This window comes from Pleurodeles waltl, chromosome 3_2 (genome assembly GCF_031143425.1).
Source record: "Pleurodeles waltl isolate 20211129_DDA chromosome 3_2, aPleWal1.hap1.20221129, whole genome shotgun sequence".
NCBI classification, from domain to species: Eukaryota; Metazoa; Chordata; class Amphibia; order Caudata; family Salamandridae; genus Pleurodeles; species Pleurodeles waltl.
Genome location: NC_090441.1, coordinates 46,448,141 through 46,472,814, shown reverse-complemented (window position 1 = coordinate 46,472,814; position 24,674 = coordinate 46,448,141). Strand labels below are relative to the sequence as shown.

General features: G+C 41.8%; 1 protein-coding gene across 2 annotated transcripts in view; it reads left to right on the top strand.

The window, feature by feature from the left end:
• Positions 1-24,674, top strand: part of SRRM3 (serine/arginine repetitive matrix 3) — a 327,419-nt gene that overhangs the window by 265,157 nt on the left and 37,588 nt on the right. For both annotated transcript variants that reach the window (XM_069226720.1, XM_069226719.1), the window contains one exon: positions 18,580-18,935. In XM_069226720.1, coding sequence (XP_069082821.1) covers positions 18,580-18,935 — 356 coding nt within the window. The remainder of the gene's footprint in view (positions 1-18,579; positions 18,936-24,674) is intronic.

Sequence of the window (24,674 nt, the reverse complement as noted above, 5' to 3'; positions counted from 1 at the left end):
TTATTACTGATGCAGAAGTTCAGAAGTAGTAGAAATCGCACCAGCAGCAAGCGACAAGAACAGCAAGCAAACAACTGCTACAATAGTCCACAACTGGCACATTGATACAGTACACACAGTCAAGTCTAAAGCTACTGCAAGCATGCAGACTCAGCAATAGATGCAACTCTATTACTGCTAACAAGGTGTGGGGCAAGCAAATATGAATTAACACCAACTCTTTTATTGCTAACCTTCTAACGTACCATTGCGGCTGGTCTGCAACCCATCAAACAGATGAAGGGCCTTGTTGAGGTTATGAGGAGTCAGCACCGGATTGATGATGTGGCGCAAGTAATGAACTCTCTACCATATGGAGTCCAATCCACTCTGAGGGCCCATGAAATCTAAGCAACCAAGGGCCAGATGTATCAAAGGATTTTACCCATTCTGTGTCAAATGTGTCCATACATATGGCCCCAAGTGATGTATCTCCTCACCTTCTTACATTGCCAAATGGCACACTCCCTTTAAATCTGTTTCATTAAGCTTTTAAAGCAATGCTCCCACGAATCCCATTTTAGTCTGCCTTCATTTATTATAATATACTTATTTCTACCACTTTTCAACCATGTGTGTGGGGAAGTATTTTTCAGTTCATTCCATTCACATAAACAAATCACTGTTTCTATTGCTAAAGGAGATGTAATTAATTCCAGAAATTGTCTTTGTTCAGCATGTTTCGGACTAAAGAACTAGTTCTTCCTCAGCAGCATGAAAATTATGACCAAATACTGGCCACATGCGAAAGTGTCTGGATTGACCTACACGTGGTGTACCAAGATATTGTTAGCATTTTGTTATACTATACTAATTCATAATTTTTGTGAAACATCATAATCTGTGGAAGACAGACAATTATCCATACTGGAGTTAAGGGGATGTATGCTATGTTCTCATGTTTCAAGCATACTCCATACTTGAGGAGGAATGCGTCAATATTTCGATGTTCATCTGAAAGATCCCACTGAGGCAGAGGAAATGTATCATTTACAATTGCAGGCAATACAAAGTATAACTGCAGATGCCCCCATGTTGGCAGAGACAAATAATTAGTATTTGCTCAGAGCTGACAGTACACCGGATAAAAGATGATTGCACGCTACAGGTTGGAAGAGGACCACAAAATACATGAGAGTCAGAGACCATCAAAGAGTTTCACACACAGCAGTGCAGATGAGGACATTGCCACGCACCCCTAGGAAGAAACCACTAACCACTGATAAGGAGAAGATCACACTCCACTGATTAAGAGAACACTATACACCAAGCAAGTATGCATTGCCACACACCACAGATGAAGAGGTGAACATACACTCCAAGTGAGCACATTCCAGTAGACTTCAGGTGAGAAAAATACCTGAAAACTAAATACCTCTTTAGAACAAGTAACACATTAAGGCGGTCATTCTGACCCTGGCGGTCATGGACCGCCAGAGCCGGGGACCGCAGGAGCACCGCCAACAGGCTGGCGGTGCTCCCAAGGGCATTCTGACCGCGGCGGTATGGCTGCGGTCAGAAACGGAAAACCGGCGGTCTCCCGCCGGTTTTCCGCTGCCCTGAGGAATGGGGATTCCGACCCCCTCACCGCCATCCTGTTCCTGGCGGTTTTGACCGCCAGGAACAGGATGGCGGTGAGGGGTGTTGTGGGGCCCCCGTAAGAGGGCCCCTAAAAGATTTTCAGTGTCTGCCATGCCGACACTGAAAATCGCGACGGGTGCTACTGCACCCGTCGCACACTTCCCACTCCGCCGGCTCCATTCGGAGCCGGCTTCCCCATGGGAAGGGGTTTCCCGCTGGGCTGGCGGGCGGCCTTCTGGCGGTCGCCCGCCAGCCCAGCGGGAAACACAGAATAACCGCGGCGGTCTTCTGACCGCGCATCGGTATTCTGGCGGCTCCCGCCGGCACCGCGGTTACCGCGGCCGGCGGGAGTCAGAATGACCCCCTAAGTGTTGTTTAAAATTGACTAGATATTTGGTATACCACACAGTACTGCAGTTGTTGGCTAAAGAAGGCAATGTATGCTCCAAGGTCATCTGCTAAGTAATTGCCAGGTTTCGGTGCATTAATTTGTGGTTTTCAAGATCGCAGCCAGGACAGTGGACAGAACTACCAAAAGTTAGCACAATGTTGGATAAAATCTGTTCTTACGGTCCACTGCCTAAAATAAAAGACTAGCTAGAAACAGGTTTGTATCTAGGTACACATTGTTGCTGTTAACCTCCAGCTCATCATCTCATCACCCTGGATCCGCCTGGCCATAAAGTAGGAATGGAGTAGTTGACCAACAGCATAGTAAAATGCAATCAGGTTGTTAGTGTATCTACCATGAATATGTATCAAAAATTATTTTAACATACTGAATGAGTTTCACTGGGGATTGTTTTCATACTGGTGGGTCAATCTGGAAACATCACCGATTTTACTATTTAGTGAGTCAACAAGTGCAGCCCTACCAGCAATCAACTCAAAATGCTGGAAATCGCTCAGTCATCTCCCATCTACATAATCAGCAATTTAAATGGAAAAGTAATGACATCAAGATTTAGAAATTACAATTAAAAATTCACAGCACAAGTTGTTTTAGAACAGAAGGTGTTCCACAGATTTATCAGAATTGTCAAAAAAGTGATGCAGATCAGTTTTCTACAGATCTGCTATCAGGCGCATGATTCACTGCTTGATGCACACTCTCACCTTAACATCCACCTCCCCTATCCTTAGTGGGTGTGCACATCAACGTTTCCTAGTAGTATGTAGTCCCTACCAAATGTGCCCCATTTCACTTCTTGAGTGAGAGTTTTCTTTCTGAAGTTGTCCATCTTAGGTCAGCGTCTTAGGCATGCTATGGGAGTTGCTGTGCTGAAAGGCAAGCCTTCTGTGGCACAAAGCAACTTAAGTTTGAACTCTAGTGATTGAAAGAGGAAGATAATTCTTACCATATCTATTTTACATCCCGCCTCCTACCATCTCCTTACCACCCCATTTCCTGAAACAGTGGCATACATTTTGAAAAACCATGTTGGTGGCTTGATAAAACCAGGGTCTTGTGAATCGTTTCTCCAACCCAAGTCACAGTTTTTAATCTCATCTGTTTCTCTTTAGCTTCTCGTTCGAAAAAGCGGGTAATATTTGATTCCCTTTCAGGGGAGGGGGTGTTTTCCCAATAAATTTATCCTAGTTTCTTTTGCAATGTACAGAAATGCAAACTAGATACTTCCTTCTTCCTTTCTTTCTTTCATTGTCGTGGTGTTGTTTTAGAATTTTGCTTTTGTGTGTTTTGCTGATGTTGGCTCTTTTCCACAGTAATGCAAGATTGTTTTTTTACCAACATGTACATTTCTTTTGAGTTGTTTTCTTGTTCATATTGAATTTAAAAGGGAAGATGACAATTGAGTTTTTTCCCTACTGGGGCATGTGCTAGATACAAAGTTATATACATGAATTACAGTGTACTCCTCATGCCAATTACCCCTGAGTGAAATAGTTGGCACACTGCAGAAAAAGCTTCTAGGAAGGTCCTAAAACTCTCATGTGTGAATGTGTGATGATGTAGCCAAAGTCAGCATTATTTTCTCCTGTTATAAAAAATATAATTCAGCATAAACGTAGAAAGCACTGTTTGGATGTGCTAGACTGCTCTAAACTCTCCTAAGTCAATACCAAACAAAACACAGATTGTATTCCTGTGATAAGCTTGCACACAGGTGAGTTTGGTTTAATAAGTGATCACCCAATGTTGCCTAGTGCTTTCTACTCTAAATACCAGGAAGTAAATCGTCAGGGTTTTTTTTTCTTGACAATATATCACCCTAGGACTATGTCAGCTACATATTTGGGACTGGGTTGGGTTTCAAGTAACAGAAGACACATGGTAAAGATGATTCGGTTTAACCTGTTTATGTCATTGCTCCTCTATCTCTGGTCCAACTGAGAGCATCTCAGGTGTCCTACAACTGTCTGGCACACAAGTGGCTCATCCCCTATGGTGTATAGTCTTCAACAACCACCAAGGTTTCTGAAGTCACCCGTTGTAGTAAGGTCCAATCAGAGCATCCTTCAAAACCCAACCTTCAAGCCTTTATGCCATTGTAATCAGATTGGATGATAATGAGATTGGATGGGGTCCGAGAGGAGGGGAGATCCAGCACAAAATCTGCTCTGCATAGTATTTACCAAAGTACTCTGTTTGTGTAAAGACCCCACAGAGGTCACTACAGTCTTTAAAAGACTGTGGAAGCCATTCGTACATTTTCATTAATTTCCCTGAATTTCAATTTTCTGCAACAAGAAAAATCCCCACTTGCTTTTAAAATGCTAATGTTTATGCTCAAACTTATAATATATCAAATGACCTTTAACTGTATTTCCAACCCACTTGAATGTAGCTAGAAGTATATTTTGACATAATATATTATGAATTAATCCCATCTCTACCAAGCTATAATGAACAATTTGGAATACAGTAAAAAAGGCATGTGAAGTGAAAGCTTCAAAGCTAATATGATTACACTTACGTCTAAATAGATATTTCTAAATTTAGTGATTTTGGGAGTTTCTTTAGAGCTCTAGAGAGATTGTCACCTTTGAATAAAATTCACTTGCAAGCAAAACATTCTGCAAAATAAGTTTTTGCTAAAAATGATAAAACAGGAAGTAAACTTTTGCTAGATATTTTCGACAGAATACTAATTTTAAATGATTTGTTTCTTGTAAACTATTTGTTCAATAATTTGAAACCTTTAAACTGCACAAAGTTTGCACAATTTTAAGTTTGCAGAGGAAAAGCTTGGAAACATTGCACACCCCTACCACTGATATGTCAAACTCGAAAAAATGGGGCTCATAATGAGTTTGGCGGATGGTTTACACCGTCCACTGATGTGTGGAGGTTGCTGCCGCACCGGCTACCTCCCTGTCGGCCCCATTAAGATTTTCCTACTAGGTCAGAGGGCAGAAACCTGAGTTTCCGCCCGCTGGCCTAGCGGGAAACAGCCTACAGCATTGTCTCCAGCTCATAATCGAGCCGGCGGCAATACTGTAGCAAAGGGTGCACCCCTGCCATGTTCACGATCTGCAAAGTGAAGGTGCTGACCAGGGGGGGTCCTGCACTGCCCATGCCAAGGTGTTTAGGAAGAGCAGCTTTTCTTACAAATGTGAATGAAGCCAAACTGGCAATACGTCCAGGTACATCTGATGTACTAATCCCTCTGTCAAATAAATGTTTGGATCTTCACAGCCTGGTGCCTAAGTACTCCTTGTTCAACATTGCATGGTGACTAATTACAAACTATATATACAACTATTGATCCTACATCTAATTTATTCTATATGTGCCCATTTAAATTATGTGTGAAGGTGTGGGCAAATAAATTCTACTATGTTGGCAGGCTTAATGACAGGTAGACTCTAAGTCTGACAAAAAACTGTTATATTTTATTTTAAGCGCAGAGGATTAAAAATAAGCAATGCTATCAGGAGTGTTAAATAGCTACTTATCTCCCTTAAAATGGAAACTATGACTGTGGCCATTGCTGGCACACTCTGTAGCATGCTGTTTTGAATAGAGTATACTCCTCCTCTCACATTTAGAAACCTTAAGAGGATTGCTTAACTGAATAGAAAATTGCTACTCTGTGATTTAAAATGTCTTAGTTGAAAAGTCCTGTGCAGCCTAACTGAACACTTCCATTTGAGATGTCACAGATTAAAAAAATAGGGCCAGACGTATGAAAGCCTTTTCCCGGTTGGCCATTTGCGACCGTGAAAAGGCTTTTCCCCAAGTAACGATCCTATTCTGTGAGTCAGTAACTTGTTACTGACTCACGGAATAGGTTTGAGAGTCGCTATTAGGAAGGGGCATGCCAATGGTGTCCCTTCCTCATAGCGAGTCGCAGAAGGATGTAAGATTGTTTTGCGACCATGAATTCGGTCACAAAACAATCGCAGTTGCCACCAAGATCAAGTTGGTGGTAACCCATTCGCAAATGGGAAGGAGTCCCCACGGGACCCCTAAACCTTTGTGAATGGAAGCGAAAATATTTTGTCAGAGCAGGTGGTGGTCCCACGCACCATTACCTACTCTGAAAAAATTAAAAGAAATCTTTTAGTTTTTTTGTTTGAAATGCATCCAATTTTCCCTTAAGGAAAACGGGCTGCATTAAAAAAAACTGCTTTATTTAAAAAGCAGTCACAGACATTTGTGGTCTGTTGTCCCCAGCGGCCACCATCCCTGTGAGTGCGGCCATTCCCAAAGGGGGCGCAAATTCCAAGCTACCTCATGAATATTGATGAGGTAGGTCTTTGTGACTGGAATTGCTAAATGTGTCTAAGACACACTTGTACATTTCATCTTGCGAGTCTCTAATTGCAACTCACAAAAAGTCACAATTACAGAGTTGTAAAATGAAATGGTCATACATCTTGCCCATAGTGTCTTTTAAACTTTAAGCTCACTAAGATTAATGTACTGAATCCCACTAATATCCATTATGAACCAGAGAGACTGCTGATTTTTAATAATTCAACAAACACAGATTTTAAATGTTTTCCATTGTAAGGATTAAGTATGCTTCCAATCGAATTAATTTCATTCAGATATAAACAAACATTGCAATTCTTCAAAACTTATCAATCTTAGATTTTGTAAACAAGATTTTAAAGACAAACACATAAACGAAAGTCTAGATTATTAGGTCTAGTTATATAAGCGCAGAAAAAGATAGGCAAATCTTTGTGTGTCACAGTGTCTTGAAAGGAAATTCAGGCTTTCATTGAAACTCAGTTGGTAAGGATTCCTCTGTCATTCACATAAACATGCTGTCCAGAGTTTTCTTCCACCCAGTATCATGCTCAGTATTGTTACAGGCAACATGGATGCCTTCTCATTGAGGATGAGATTCACCTTCCTGTGTCTCATGGTCCTTTGGATGTTTTTACATATATAGAATAAACTTTAGTGGATGGCCTTCATGCAAAAGGAGTAAACGTCGGAGAAGCTCGTGCCTAAAATGCCAATTACTTTTAGCAATATAAGACTGAATAAAAAATCATACTGAGCATTGCCTTGTCACGGATTTACTTAAAGAAATACATTTCCAGACCTATGCCATTACTTTATTGTTACAAGTGGAACAGAAAAACACTGCAAACATATGGCAGGTCACGTGTTGTTAATAACCCCAAAACTAATAGGTCCAATGCAGAGTCCTCCACAATTTAGGCACCATTTCTCATTGTACATGCAACCAGGGCGCAGTAAGGAGCTATGTTTGAATATATTACCACATGGTTTCCTTTAGCACACATTGCTTTACAACACCTGTGAGATTCATGCTTTAGGGTGTTTACTAAGTGCAGTCAAAATTAAATATCAGAAGTAAATATTTAAAGCTCACACCATTGCTGGACCTTCTTTTCCTCAACCTGACTCCAACAACGCACCCAATCCAAGGCTAGCACATCTTTAATCACATCTGTGCTTTAAATAAAAATATAAACTCAAAAGTGCTCACCAGTCCGCAAACCTGCTCCCTTCTATTACAGACTTGCACTGTCAAACTGGAAGTAGAGATGCTAATACCCTGCCTTGCCAAAATTCAAAAAGCCATTGGCTAATAAGGATTACATACATCCCTCCCACAATGCAGCATAATATCTTGTTTACAGTGGATACCTCACTCCTCCAGTCATTCTATAGAAATAGAATCTAGTTTGTACAGAGGAAGTTGCCACTTGTGCCTTAGAAACCACAACAGTGTTGATACTTACAGCTTAAACTAATCCAAAAATATTTATAATGGTTAAGATTCTTAAAACATTCACAAAAGGATCACCCAAAAATGTTTAAATGTCGGAACCCCCAGGCTTAATTTGATCCAACACTAGGAGATCTAAAGTAAATTTGGCTAAACTGCAAAGTTGCGCCCTTAAGGGGCAGACATACCAACACACAGTACAGTAAAACAGTGTGCCTACCCTCGGCTCCCACATCTCCCGTCTCTCCTATTCTGCAACTTTGTTCGTCTGGAGACATGTCTGCTGCCTCACTTTAAAACACAACTGAGGGACAATATAGTTTATATGTGGCATTGTTCTTTAAGCAGGCTGATTTTAATGACTTGGGATGTTTTCATGGTGTATTCCTTACTAAAATAACACATACATTGTGCAACTTTGTTAAGACATAATGACTCAGCTATCCTTCTTGATCTTCTGACTAAGGTTTGTACGAGAACACAGCTTACCTAAATAAGGAAAACATCCTATATTTCAAAGAAGTAAAAATGCTCAAAACCTGAGTCTCATAACACAAGTTACTTCAATATAAAAAATTCTATACTCGAGCAACTCCACATATTCAGATATTCTTGTGGTAGGGGTTGGAATGATATCATGACACTAAATCGAGAAAACAGTTTGACCTGATGCAGAAATAGGTGTGTAATTTAAAGGTCCCGGGTTCAAAGTCCATTACAATGGGCCCACCCTTTTATCCTTCTAAGGTAAATGAAATTAATACCAATAAGTGGTTTTAACTAAATTCTCTTACTTTTGCGCATATCTGCATGGTGAGTTTGAGGGTCTATAAAAACAAGCTGTGGTTATTATAGTTAACATGTGAGCCCAGTTGATAAGGATATCTAACACATACCTTAATTCATTCAGTACAAAGGAGAATGCTTGCAGATGACTTTCACAGTGTTCTAAACATTTGTCATATTTGATTTTAACTTCAACGCCAAAGTACTAAACTGTTTATCAAACCCTGATCAAGAAAAATATTTTCACACTGTAAATCAAAATTTTACAATTCCAATCAAGGCTTCGAAAGAGGGATAGAAATTAAAAAATATCAATGTATAAAAATGTTGTTGACTTCCCTTTTAAATAAAAATTTTCATGTCATGATCATTCTGGTTTACTCATTTTCCTGCTGTCTTTTTCCATCCTCAAACTTGCTCTCTCTAGGCATCTGCCTAGTCCACCTTACTGTTAAATTTCTCTATGTTCTGTCTACATTCAATGGTGATATATACTGCATGCACTTTGGAGTCTTCTTTTTATGTTGTGACTGAAACAAAGCCTGCTTTGAAAGAAAAGTCTGGTCATGGTAAAACAAAATGGCCGAAGTGTATGACCAAAGCTAAAACAAAGAAAAATTCAAGACAAAACAAGCTTTATTAGCGACAGGTAGCCTGAAGCATATTACTAAAATAGTCATTGTCTTTTTCCCACGCTGCACTCCAAACACAGCGATTATTGTTTTCTTTTTATTATTGCATTCCTGTCACTGACTATTAAGAAGGTAGGTATTTCTCTGCCTACGCACGTTCACATCTGCAGATGAGCCTGTTGCAGCACCATAGCTTTTCATGTTATTTTCTCTTTCTTTCTCTATCTCTTTTTCCTATATGTTATTAATTTTCTTTTTGGTGGCTCTGTACATTTTTACTGTCCTCTTTGTTTAGAAACTCAAAGCAGCCAAAATCTGCTTCCTATTTTTAATTTTTCTCTGACCCTGTATTTTATAATCTTTTAATTGTATTCCTTATTGTTCTGTTGTTAGACTGCATTTCTGTGTGTTTTACTAAGATAGCTGATTTTGTGTTGGTTTCTGGAACTCATCTATAAGTCAATTTACTATCCTAGTGAAGGGAGAGGAGGATGCTCCCAGTTAGTTTAACTAAAAAAAACACAAGGTAGTGATTTTTGGAATCGAAGTAGGGGATTCTTGGAAGGTTCTCAGAAGTGTAAGCGAATTATGTGTTTATTTAGTTTCTTCTTTCATTAAACCCTTGCATGTCCACCTTTTAAACTAGCATTATTTGTAAGTGAATATCTGAAAGTGAGTGGTATGACATAAATGATGAATGAACTGATGCTATCAACTTAGTATAATCAAGGGCAGTCATAGAGTACCAACAATTTTATAATTTACTTAGCGATTAGCATTATTAACTAGAAGAAGGTTTTTATGGATATTCCATTTTGGAAGAATTCTCATCTGCTCCAGATTGTAAGGGAAATTCACTGCTGCACTTAAAATGGTAGCACACACTTATAATGTATTATCTGAGCTTTAAATACACATCAAACTATAATGAAAATGGCTAAGGTTATATTTTGATGAAATGAAGTATATAATGACATAATACAGGCTTTACTGAGTGATAACTATTTCTATTGAAAATCAGATTTCTTCTTCCCAGTTTAAGTATGTATTTCAGTGCCCAATGCATAAAAAGTGAAAAGTTAGTTGCTAATATGAATTCACTTAATTCCTATTAATTACTTCAAAATTACCTGATGATACATGTGTACAAATTATTATTTCCCTGCTACACATTTGCAAATGCTTTCAAATGTAACAAACTTCACAACACTAGAAAGTTTGCCACTTTTGCAAAACTTCACTTGCAGGCAAAACTGTCCACAAAAGAAGTGGTTGCTGCAAAACTGTCTCCTTTTTCGTGGTACCACTCTCCAACTGAAAGTTGATATTACAAGATATTTTCCAGCACAATCTTTCTTTTCATGGTTGTTGCCTGCAAAATATTTTTCAAGAGTTTGCTACCTTTAAAGTTCTCAATATTTACCAAATAATAAGTTTGCAAATGAAAGTGTAGCATCTTTGCATATCCTTACCATTCATAAATTGAACTAGAAAATACATATTTACAACACTAAGCATCTATTATTATGAAGTTACATTAAATGAATATGTGAAATTGCAAAGTTCATTGAGTTTTTCCCAAGGAAAACAGTTGCATTTCGAGTATCCACTTGCAATAAAACGTGGCACAAAGCTTGGTGCTATCTGGTGAATGATATATGTACATTTCATTTTAGTCTAAACATCTAAAGGTGCCCCCTATTATTACATAGGGCATCAAGTGTAATTTTAATTAGGTTTTCCCCTAATGACTATTATTAAGTCGCCTTTTTGTTTTTTTGTTACAGAGACGTAGCTTTTTGAAAATGTTCGACAAGAAATAGAAAATGGTCTTACTTTTGCAATGGCAAAAAACATGCATTGTTGCTTCTCACAGCTACCCCCATTTGCTATCCACTATCTTTTTCAGAAGATAGTAGATAGCAAATGGTGGTTGCGTGCCTTCAGTAATACTTGTAATATTTGAAGGAGGTTTGTGAGAGGACATTGATGGTGCTCTGTAAGAAAATTAATATGTTAGGGATAAAGTGAACCTTAAAAGTAAAAAGAAAGAATTGTTTATTGATGATATTCATAATGAAACTCATTACTTCCATATATTCACTGACAGCACCAAAATAATGGTGGACGTTTTGAGACAAGTTTTTGAAATACCAAGTGTCCATTAAATGTCTGCCAAATCTTACAAGAAATGAAGAGATGACCAAGACTCTTGGCTTTGATATCTTTATGGCTCATTGAAACAGTAGAAACTGACTTCTTTGGGCATGCAAACTGCTCTTCAAAAGTAACAGTGTACATCCAACTGAGAAGAGCGTGGAGTCTGTTTGCTACCAGACTAGTGGACCATTTTAGCTGGTACAGCAACTCAATTTCATAGTCAAAAGTACTTCTAAAAACTATTTAGACTTAAAACAAATATTGCCACTGATTTCCTTTCTTGATATCAAATCATTTCAACCATCATTATAATTTCATAACCTTATCTGATTTTCCATCTTGATGCCAACACATGTATTGTGATAGCTTCATCCGGCAATCTCATTATGAAAAAAACAGTTATTATAATTAGGTATAATGTTGTATATGTAGGTCTTGCCAAAGTCCTCTAATTGAAACTGATACTTGTATTTTAATATTATGTTGTTTCAGTCCTTCACCTTTATATTTGTGTATTGTGTACCTTCAACCTAACAGCACAAATCGCAAGTCAGCACCACTATTGATCCATTAAACATATTTAGAATGCTCAAATGAATCTTCTGCCCCCACATTCCTTGACATTCCTTGGGAAGAGGAATCTTGACCTACAACAGATAGGGTCTTACAAGAACTCCTCCTGTAGGGAAACAAAAAGTGTCAACATTGGGCTCTTAATACTACTGTCTAGTGTTTGCTGTCTCATTTGTGTGTGGTCTGTTGGTTTTTGAAAACCCATCAGACTATTCTCATAGATTTAGCTTCAAAGAAACTCATCATGTAACGTTTCTGGGTATCATACAAGGTTTCACCCCACAGAGTGATGCCATACCTGATTCCAAAGATGCTCATGGTCCTGTGGAAAGCACAAATATTGGCAAAATCTTTCAGAATTACTTTGTTGGTTGCTTCACCTCAACCTCACCTCGAAGCATGCCAACCAGTGATACATGTTTGTCACAATCTACAATAAATGTTAGAGATTTCATATTTAGCACAAAGAGCAGTCTCATAATATTGCGTAGAGTAATGTCAAACATTTGTTATTGTATGGAGTGAAGTGATGCCATCTCAGCAAGGTTCCATATTTCTCCTTAGTACATACATCAATAAATGATGAATACTCCCGTTCCAAGGATGAATAGGAGGTAAAGATGGGGCATCATATCTGTGCTAAGTGATATCTAATGCTGTGAAGTAAGGATAACACTGAAAGAACTCTTATAAAGTCAGTGCAACCACAATAAACTTTGTGATGTGCCATATATTTTAAATATTACTGTAGATCTCATATAGGAAGGAACTTTTACCATAGAATTTCAGGGTTGGCATAACAGGGTATATGCCATTACATGAACTCCTTAAATTGGATAGTATGTTTAGAGTACTTAATATATTGCATTATAATGAAAAACAGTAAAATATTTCAATTTGTTTGTGGTGTTCATGCATTGTGGTTCAACTCATCATGCAGATATACAAATCTCAAAAAAGGTTGATCCTGTGACTTGATATGTAATCTACCTAGGGCATATTTAACATGATATGAGGCACTTCTTGCTTGCACTGACAGCTCATCTCACTGCATACATTTAAGCACATGTCCAGAGGTTTTATTATTTAAAGACCATTCAACAGCAGTGGCTTTGACAAAAGCGCACAACAAGATATTTTTAAAATTACGCTTGCCAAGCACTATGTCCCATGAGTTCGAGAACCCTTTGTGTTAGTAAGCAGATGCAATGATGAATCCTGAAGTCCTAAGTCATGCATACAGGCTGCAGTGAGGTTTTTGGACCAAATGGTTGCATAATCCTTTCTTAAACTTCAAAATGCAACAGTTTGTGCAAGGTCCTATCCTGTAGGGTTGAACTCTTACTCAATGAGTGAAAAACAATTATTACACGCAGGAAGATCTCAGATCCACTTGTCCCATGGATGGGGAGCAGGTGACAGCCTTGAGTGCAACCCACTAACTTGAAACAGTGTTTACAGATTTACCTAGTCTCATGTAAGCTTCTCATACACCACAAGGGTAAAGACTTGCATCGTCAACTTCAGGCAACAAACATATTGTAAAATATAGAACATTAAAACTTGGTCTAGGTTGGTGACTTCTAGAATGTGAACAAACAGTTGTTGTTTTGTCTTAGAATATGGCCAACACCATAACTACTTGACCACATTCCCTGTGAGAGGTGCTGCCTTAGATACATTTTAAGATTGCAAGCTGCAGACAAAGTATTTACATAATAGCTTGTACTGTTTATTATATTGCATTTTGATATCCATACAGTGCTTATGTTGTGGACTGTCTCCCTGTACCTTAATTATTCAAGCTGCCTTGTGTATTTCGGTGAACAATAAGTATTTCAGCCTCTTACATCTCCCAATGATTTCCTTTGTATTTACTCAGCTGGGTATAATTTACACCATCACCTACAGTGTTTTCTACAATACATTAATTAGTGTAAGATATAACTGGAATTTGCTGGTACTAGGTCTTCAAAGAAGCAACGCTTCAATGCTGGGCCTTGGGATCAGATTCAAGTTAAGGTACATCAATTTAGAAGGATGGTGTGGAGGAGAGACCCATGGCTTAGTCTGCGTACAGCTCAATCAACCAGTATCATTGTTTGGTGATTATAACAGCATCTTTAGTGATCAACACAGAACCTTATGTTCAGTATAGTCCAATTCACTGAGTTCCAGTGCACAGAGACATCTAGGTCTGTAACCTTGCATTTGAGAGAAAAAGTGATAGAAAGCAAATTGTCCACCTAAAAAATCAAAATCAAATAATATGTTGATTTACTTGTCTTATTTATTGTGGACTGTGTGCATTCCCCGGAGTTTGCATCCTGTGTCTTTAACTGGAGCATCACAATGCCAGACCTCCCAGGTTGTGCAACTGTTCAGTACAGGGCAAATCCATGCTTTGAATCCTCACTCCTCTGTAGGCTACTAGCTACACCACTAGCCCTCGGACATTAACGATTGATGGAATCTGCACAAAAGGTATCCACTCTCCATGCTTGCTTTGAAATGAGCCCAAAGAGGAAAATGGTTGCCATTTCTTGGGTTCTTTGGCATTCTGAGGGTAAATACTCAGTTCTCTGTAAAGTTGAACTTTGTAAGGTAAATGGTGTTTTTTGAGCCTTTGTAAGCTATGTAAATTTCTCAGTGTTGCCAACCAACTCCATTCCCTACCAATGACAATCTGGACCAGCTGGGTTGGAATTTGTAAAGCAAAGTAATGGTGCTGCACTTGTAAATGCCATCTGTAGCAAATGATGGGTGATCTTACTTGGCAGCAATTAACAAATAAACTAAAGCCCCCAATAACACCTTCCTCAGAAGCAGGAGTAATCTGTAATTATTTCTAATTGAAAACACATATCTGGAGGCAGAGAGATAGCCCAATGTAGTGTTTGACCCAATAGGCTGGCCATTAATTCATATTACAGTGTTGGCTCTGCAAATGCACATAGGGCCTGGTGGAAGCAGAATGTACTATGGATTCCCTCTGTCTTTGCTTTCATGCCCACTTATGCATTCCCTAAGTAAGTTATACTATGGTTAGTAGGTACATGGGTAGATCTCTCTCCTGCTACCTCCATGAGAAGCCTTGCATTTTTGGGAAATGACTGCCAACAATGTCATCCTGCCCAAATTCCCATATTCAGCTGATGGCACAGTGTCGCCCCTTAGGATACCTACTGGCAATTAACTGGTAATCATTAATTCCCACTGAGCAAATCTTACACACCATACAATAAGAATTGTACAGGTTGTAACGTGTCCATCCAGTGAACATAACACTCTGTGTGGCAACAAACATCAATGCCTGCTGATATTCCCAAACCAGACTCAATTAGAAGAAAGTGATGTGAGTTCCTGCAGATTTGCTTCAGAAATGTATCACAAATGAGTCAGTTTTAAAATATCTTGTGTAAGACTATCTTAGAATATTGGCAACCAGGCTTAATATAGTTTACTACTCAACCTCTGGTGCGAGTTGTCCTTAGCTTGGTCCTGATCTGATCTCACTATATTGTGCTGTGAGTTTCAGTTTGGCAAACTTGTATCATGCAGGTTGCTGCTGCTTTAGATTCTGGTGGTGAATGGACACGTGTTAACAGAAACAATACAAAAGACCCTTTAGATCTGTGGAAAAAGTACAGGTTTTGAATGTTTCCATGAACTTTCTACGGTTGTTGCTCATAAATAGACCCCATCATAGCAACATATATTTTCATGGTGTCTTTATTGCGGATTGGGCGTCCAGTTGTTTGTGGGAGTTGGTAGGATTTTGTTGTCACAGATAACATGTGGGTTGGAAGGTGCTGTAGCAGATTTATTTGGATGAGAGGAAGGTGAAACCCTGGGAGATGTAGGGTTTGCAGGCAAAATTGGTTTAGAGCTCCCAAGGCCAATGTAAAGTCTGCAAGATGGCAGGGATATGCGCTCCCCTGCTCACTCCCACGCAGAAACCACGGACATCAATTAGGGGTAGCCCTGGCACTGCTGGCCCTATCCCTGTTCTCTTGGTTCATGAAATCATGGCAAGAACAGGTAGTAGACCAGAGTCTCAACGCCTGCCTTGTTTTCATTCTGTGACTTGCACTCCTTGCAGTTAGCCCAACCTCTAAACATCACAGAGAAAGCTGTTGAAGTGATACAGCACAGGCAAGAGGTCAACTCTGTAATGTCATTGGGTGTATGATGTCATTGTTACTTCCCATGAAATTTTGGTGAATTAGGACTGAACATGTTAGATTTGGCTGTGAAAAAGACTCTGGAAAGTGCTGTGTTTACTCAAAAACCTAGAAAGGGGAAGATTCTACAGATAGCCTATAAATGAAGGAAGGCTTTCATATCCTGCTTAGTCTGTAGGATGAGCATTAGGATGCATCCACCAGGAAGCCAAGTCACAGAGTTACTTTACAAGGACACGAGCTTAAGTGGGACGGCCAGAAGCAAGAGTCCAGCTATGATGTTGGTTCTCAATGATTACTACCTCAGTCTTGGCCATATGTGGTTTGAGCCACTTCTTACTCATCCAATGGCACATGGCTAGGAGACACGGAGTGAAAGAGGAATGGGGAAAGACACAAAGAGCCAAAATAAATCAAGAGTTAATATCATCTGCGTGCATTCAGAAATTAGGAATCTAGGAAAGCAGATTAGGATAGCATGTGAATGTATACGAAAGGTAAACCGTAGAATGAAAAATGAAATGCCTTGAGGATCACCACAGTCTACAACTTTAGCTTAGGAGTTAAAATAAGGAATATAAACTGTTTGAGATTACTGAAAGAGAATGGAGAAGGATCACTTTAGGCTCTGACTACTAATGTCCTTTGTGTTGGAATCAATATAAAAATAGCTGATGATTGATGGTGAAAAGTTCAGAACAACCCTCAGTGCTTTCAAATCATCAAGACTCATGAGTGGATTGGGGGAGTCACACTGAGTTCACATTGAGCAACATTTGACAATTTGGAAGGGGCCTTTTGGAGTGTGGAGGTCTAATTAGAGCCAGTATGCTAGCCAATTCTGAGTTCGGTGAAGTCAGAGTCACAGGGAATAATGGGAGTCAAGTGGGAAAGCTGAAAATAGGAGTAATATTGGGGATAAATGCATGTTAAGCTTGGTGCTATGTGAGTTAATTTTATGCTCTAACCAAAAAAAATCATATTGAGGCCCTATTGGTGAATACTTGGTAGCGAAAATGAAGATAAATTTGTACCTCAAATTGGTACCTGTCCAATGGGTTGAAAGTTTGATGGGCAGTCTGGTAAAGATGTGTAATAATTTGAGAGACTAATATCTGACAATTCAGGGGCCCAGTGATCTCTTGGTATATTTCAGAAGGGTGACTTGCCCAACTTGGGGTCCTGGTGACAGCTGGGTTGATTTACTGTTGCATTGATGCTTTAGGCTGTTCGTGATGTCTTCAAGCCTTGTTCTTTACAGCTGCTTATACATATCCATATATATTAGACACCAAATAAAATCCCAGCAGGCACTTGGGAAGAAACCTTGAGCCCAGTAGTCTTATGTCACTGGACAAACTCTTTAAAGCTTTGTACGATTCTTCTTACAAACCTAGCTGGTCTGTTTGGTAATGCCTACCCAACCGATGAGCTAAGGATGACAAAAGGTTCTGAACTTAATTCTATCCAAGGTAGTGGATTTCTTGGCCAAACTGCTACTCACTGGCCCCAGAGACGTTGGGTTTTTTTGGGTGGCTTTTATTTTTGCTTTATTTTTTTTCTCTATCTCTTTCTCTCTCTCTCTTGCATTTTTGTGAATCTAACGATGCACTTATGTTGCCCCGCTTTTCCCTTCTCTTCATACCTTACCTACTAAAGGAGGAAATGCCACTTTTTTGGTAAGTGGATGTTAACCGAGACAGGACTTGAACAAAAAAAAAATACAGAGTAATGACAAAAAAGTGACAAAATGAGGTGTCAGGGCCCATGGTGTACTGACGAGCTCTGAGAAAGTGCTCGGCCGAGGAAAAAAAGGACAAAGAAAGAAAGAAAGGACCCAGAAAACATTCAGAACCAAGTTTTATTTTAATTTGAAATGACATTTGTGGATTTTTATTTTGTTTCTCTCATTTTGGTTCGCTTTTCAGTGATTTGTCTCCTTGCCCTGCCATTCTCCCCTTCCTCTGACCCAACCACCCTTTCCTTACATGAACTGTGCTTCTTGCCACAGATACTACTCCGATGTTAAAAAAAAAAAATACTCATTACCTCACATCATCTTTCCAAAAACATTTTTTTAATTTTATAATTTTATTTGGATTTTGTTTACATTTTTTTATCCTCCCTAATTTTGTTAACTATTGATTCAAACCAGGCCATAACAGATATTCTCTCCCTCTCTCCTCCCACCCTATGATTAAGTTCCATATTCTTGTTTCCTCGTTTGCGTTTTGCATGTGGCCAGTTGCATGAGCGGCATTGTTGGGGTCAGAAGGCTACAGCAGGGAGCTAGTTTCAGTCTAGAGCCTCCGTGTAGTGTGCAGTATGCATTGTACTTTGACAAGTGTGTATCTCTGGCACTTCTTGGTGTCTCTTCTCTAATACCTTTGCTCTCCGTTTCCCTTTTTTTCTTTTGTCCATCCCCTTTTCTTAATTCCCTTCTTCCAGAAGCTCGACTCTTTATCCCCTTCAGCAAGAGAGATGGCCAAAATGGAATCCCTGTCCCCGGGTTGCCGAGATGGGAGGGGAATTAAGCACAATCAAGAGAGCGCCGTCACTGTCTCACCAGGAAAAATTGGCAGTGGTGCACCAGGAGATAGGCGGACGCAACACCACCGGTCCAGGTCAGTGTCGCCCCAGAAGCACAGACGGTGGTCCAAGACGAAGTCAGATGAGAAAAGGGAGTCCGCTGAACGCTCGGTCAGCCACACCGGCTACAGCAGTGATTCGGATGGATCAGTGGGCTCGCGAGCTCATTCCATGGCAACAGCGACAGAAAAGAAGCATAGTGCTCCTAACAAAAAGTAAGTGCCAGCCCAGATTAAGAAGCAGTGACTATTGAAGCGGTTGGAAAGAACCATCCACTTTAATGATGCAATAAAATGAAGTTTCATTTATGGGCATTGAATTACTTAAAGTTTATGGCCTCACTCCTATATTCTTATTGTGAGTACCACATCACCTTGCAGCACGGAACCCACAAGTTATGAAAAGGAAATAGGCTTCAAGGTGAGAATGGAAGAGAGTCAGGATCTAGGGTTAGATTAATGGTACATTTATGGTAACTCAGCTACTCCTAGTCCATGTGTTCATGCCCATTCCCATCTGAAAATCAGAGACAGATGGAACGTGAATTTATCTAACTAACAAAAAGGTAGATACTACCGGGACTACTCACAGAAGTAAATTTACATATGTAGATTTACTACAAGTTAATTTACTCTTACACTTTTGAGTAACTTTACTACTTTTGGCTTTTCACCATTTACAAGTGTGAAGTTACTCCCAAGTGTAGGCTTACAAGCACCTGCCTTCTGAAAGTTTATAAAATGTCAAAATGTCAAATACAACCATAAAGTTACTACTAGTGAGATCTCTCTTTGGTAAAGTATAGGGGAAATTCTAAAAGTTTATTAAGGGGGCGTGGTCTAGACATGGGGAAAATGGCTGCGTCAAGCTCAGCAGCGCGGTGTGTGTTCGGGGGCTGCGGTGGAGCTGACGGGACATTGGGGGAGCCTCATCCCTTCTCCCTCCCCCCTGGAAGACAGGGGCCAACCTCTGGCTGATTGCCGGGGCCTTTTGGTGGGCCCACAGAGTGCCACGGCCCATAGAGTGAACTTTACGTCGCAGGCTGCAGGCCCAATTGCAGAGAATTCAGAGATTGTGACCGCTCAGCTGCACACGCTGGAGGAGACCCACCGGAAAGGTCTCGCACGTGGCTGCCACGTTGCTGTGGGCCTGCATCCCCCCTTACTAAACACTCCTCACCACAGAGGGGTCTGCCTGGCCCGCAGCACCATGGAAAGCTGCGGGCCAGACTTCTTTTTCCTTTTCTTCCATCCACGCTTCCTTCTTCACCCTCACCCACCGGACGCTATCATTGCCCAAGGAGGACGCTAGTGAGCGGATTGATGGCTGGAGGGGCTGACCGATGACCTGCTGCACTTTTCAACCTTCTTCCCCCTCCCAAAGGGCTGAATTGACTGCGGGATGCCATGCCGGTCGCGTCGAGCTGGTCCTTAATAGACCTGAGTAAATGGGGACACACCTCACCCGGAGCACCCCTCCCTGCACAATGGACACGTATGTTGCACCACTTAAAGTCCAGAGGGAGTGATTGATAAGTCAACTACATCCCAATCCATATCAGAGTCGTTTTTTCCTGGGCCTTGCTCCCCCTTCCATACTCAGAAGATGGTGCTGAACCACTAACGGTTGCTGAGGGATCCAGGTGGGCACTTCCACCCAGAAACTTACCACGTCATCGACCTGTAGACCAACAACCCTCATATCCAGGGTTTGTGTTCGTTATTGCTGCTGCCTTCGCCGAATGTGTGGTCCTCAGTGCTGGTGAGTCACCCTACCCTACCTTTTTAAGGTGAGACAAGCGCCGCTGGGTGACACAGCTGCACCATGCAGAGGCAATAAAGTTGGTGTACTCGGCTAGCCCCAAGGCTCCTACCGAAGCTGCCACCCCTCTGACGCTGGGCCTCTGGCTCTGGGCTTTGAACTGTCCTCTTGGCGCTGTCAGTCCTTCTCTGCATGATAGCTGCTCTTCGCGAAAGCTATTTCACAACCACGCCCATGTCTTCACCCGCTGTCACTCTCGGCCCCAGCTCTACGGACGCCTTCGTGGACACCCGCTCAGACACTGCCATGCAGTGTATTCTACAGAAAATTGCCACAGTGGGCCGTCACCTGGAAGCCATGGACTCCAAGATCATGGACCTATCTACAGACTCCAAGTTGATCCGTGCAGACATAGCTGGTTTCCAGGATAAAATCAAAGATCTGGACCACCGCCTGAATGCCGTCGAAGGCAGGACAGCAGCCCTGCCGGATAATGAATCAGAACTACAATTCCTCCGAAACAAACTCACGGACCTAGAGGATAGGAGCTGGAGGGACAATGTCAATTTTTGTTGTCTACTGGAAAGCAAGGAGGGGGCAGATATGAGGGCTTTCCTGAAAGACTTCATCCCTACTCTCATGGGCCTTACTTTTTCTCCCATGCTGTAATTTCAGCGAGCCCACAGAATTGGCCCCCACCACAAGAACACTGGGGGGAGACCCCGCCCCATCATAGCGTGTTTACCATGGCATGAACAGGTCCGCCAGCTGCTACTGACTGTGAGGGTCCATGGCCCATACAACCGCGAAGGCCATGAAATCCGTATTGCCGCAGACTTCTCATGTGAAACAAATGAAAAACGGAAGCATTCTTAGCACTCAGGCCTCAACTGAGACATTTGAGCATTAAATTTGGACTCTTTGAGCCGGCCCGAATGTGGATAATGATGGATGGTAAATCCAGGGACTTTTTTTAGCCTACTGACCTGCGCTCTTCTTTGGACGGCCTTTTTGCCCAACCCATGGGCCATGAATCCACGGACCTGAGGTCAAGCACCCTCCGTGCTAAATGACTCTAGTCTGCAGACGGACACTGACCCTGGCGCCCTCCGCACTCCCTCTGCAGCACAGAAAAGAGGCAGGTTCTTTGACCGCCCACCGAGGTCTCAAGATGGCAGAGAAATTGCTCTCCAAGCGGTGGCAGATATCACTCAGGGGTTGCACAGAGACAAATCCAGGTCCCCTTTGAAGCCCCCACTCCCTTCTGATTGATTTGCATGTTTCCTGGGGGCAGTCACTGGATCACCTGCTGGTCACCTGCGGACAAGCAGACTGATCATCTGCTGAACGCTAAGTACCAAGCATATACACCTTTGCTGCCATATTCTTGCTATCACTGTTATTACTGTTGTTACTCTTGTTTCTACTGCATCAATCGCCCTGTTGTGAGTATCCCCCTGCTCTGTATCTGGACATTCCTAGGACCAGCCCATAGCGGTCATAGTGAACATATTGTTCTGTTTGACTCAGGTCTAATGTTTTTTGCACTGTTATCCTATGAGTAATATATGCTTATATGGTCAAAGTTCTGTATTCGTGTAAGGAATGATGCTCATTCCCGCACATAGACAATCACACCCCTCAACCCAGACATCCTTGCATGATGGTGCAAGGATGCCTGCATTGGCAGCTGAATTTAGTGCCGGCGCAGGAGACAACACAGGGGTGCACCATATTCACTTAAATACAGCACATCTCTGCGTTTCTAAAGTGATGCAGAGCAGCGCTACCAGTTTTGACACAGCACCGTGCTGCGCCACTTTCCCATAAATCTGGCCCAAAATCTTGAGAATAAAGGGGACCTCCTGGTAGTCTCCAGGCGGGCAGGACTTGGGGATAGGTAGCCCAGCAGGAGCGAAGTGGGTTAATGAGCACCTTTCCTAACACCATTGTATTTTGACGCTGCCTCAGATTTATGAAATGTGCTGGAAAAGACACCTTCCTGCACATAAACAATATTTTCTGGCATTTTGCTCTTTCTATGTGTGCTGCAGAATGCAGCATGCATAGAAAAAGTAAAAAACGAGGAGGAATAAAAGTATTCCTCCTCGTTGCAACCTGCTAATGCCACCCCTGGGGTTGGCATTAGATTTTGGCGCTGCATCATGTTTAAGAAATTTCATAAATCTGAGGCAGCGTCAAAATGCAATGGGTGTTTCTGTGGCACGCCCACAGCAACACCCATTGCATGCCCCTGCCACGCACAGTTCTGCATGGGAAGAGGCCGTATTTACAAGGTGACGTTAAGCCACAAAAAGTGGGTCAACACTACCCTGTAAATACGGCGCAGTGCTTAGCGCCACAGGAGCATCACGAAAAGTGACGCTCCTGTGGCACTAGGGGCCTATAAATATGCCCCTTTGTCTCTACTTATTTTTCTACATGCCCCTATCCATTAGTATACATGTGTAAGGGCATTTCTGCTGCCTGGAGAGCACCCTTCGTGCACACCCTTCTAGCCTTCGACTGACATATCTCCTATTATCACCAAGACCTAAGGGCCTGCATGTGACCGAATTGGGCCACCCCCTATCCCCCACTTTCCCACTCTCTCCTCTTAAAACCTATTCCCATCCCTTCCACTTCCCCGACAGTCTCACTCACCTTCATCCCACCATTGCTACCTCTCGCCTGTGTTTTCCTATAGTCATCCCCTCCTGCTCCTTTCTTAGGCCAGGCATGATCCTCTGACCTAGGACTGTCTCACTGCCCGCACAACCCTCCGGGACACACAATATCACATCGAGGCCCTGTTGGGGCATTTCTCCTACTACTCTACTGTAACTTGGGACCCTGTAATCCCCAGGCTCTTCAACTTTATGTACCTCCCCTCAGTAGATCCTTTTGGGAGTATAAGGGAGGTCCTATTGTTGCCATGCCATTAGGTCCACCTGCCAATCTATATCCCTAGGCAGTGTCAATACTCCGCTTGTTTATATTTCTATATTCATTGTTTCATATATTGTCCCCCCTTGCGGATGGTGTTGCTATTTCTGCGAGAGCTCGGGGGTAGTGCTATTATCCTCAGGAAACACCCCCCACCACTTCCCTCCCCTGCTGGCTCTCTTCTTTTTACCCCCATCTCTTCTCCCTCCCCCCCCCCTTTCTGACTCTTGGCATCCCCATCGTCATTCTGGTCCTGATCTGTCCTAGTTTTCTTCCCATCGGCTTCCTGGCCCCCCCTGCGCACCCTGGCCACAGGTTTCACAGGATGAGACCAGCGGATTAACAGGGTTTAGCTCACACAAGGTACCTCTCCCGATCCCAAAGCGAACCTAGGCTACCTCTCCCTTTCTTTCTGTGAGCTTTGTAACTTTCTCTTCTTCTCTCTCTGCTTCTTTCTTCATTCTCTTCTCTTCCCCTCTCTTTTCTTTTTTTCTCTGACTGTTCTGTCTCTCCTTAGTGCAACCACAGAAGCCCTCCTCCCTACCCTCCTTTTTTCATTTCTTCTCTCCTTGCCACTTACTCCGACACACATAGTCCGAATCGCCAATATGTGCCTCACAGACCCGATAGTAACTATCTCACCTCCACGGACCCACATGCCTGCTCCAGGAATGGGGACTACCCCTCCATGAAAGACCGTATCATGGAATGTTCATGGCCTCATGCACTATATTAAAAGAAAGAAGGTCTTATCCTATTTGCAATCCAAATGTACAGATAGGGCCCTCTTGCAAGAAACGCATCTATCATCCTTAGAATCAGAAAAACTGTGCTGAGACTGGGTTGGTCGAGTGCTTTATAGTGGTAGCCGACTGTCTACATCGGGGCATTCAGGCTCCGTGTGCAAGTGCAGGGTCGCAATTCTTCTTCGCCGGTCCTTACTATTTAAAGTGCTCAAGTTGTGGTCCGATCCGGATGTTCAATACATTCTCACCAAACTCAAACTCTGGGGTCCGTACAATCTGCGTTGGGTCTGTGTATGCCCCTATGGTTCTAAGCATTCATTCTTTCTACATCTCAACGGTCCTCTATGGAGATCGGAGCCTCCCAATATCTCCTATTTGGAGACTGGAACCTGGCCTGTGACGCAGTCCTTGACCGAACTGGAAGATTGGATATCGGCAATAACGCGGACAGAGCATTGTTGGAGAATGTACTGTCAGACTATGGGCTGATAGATCACTGGC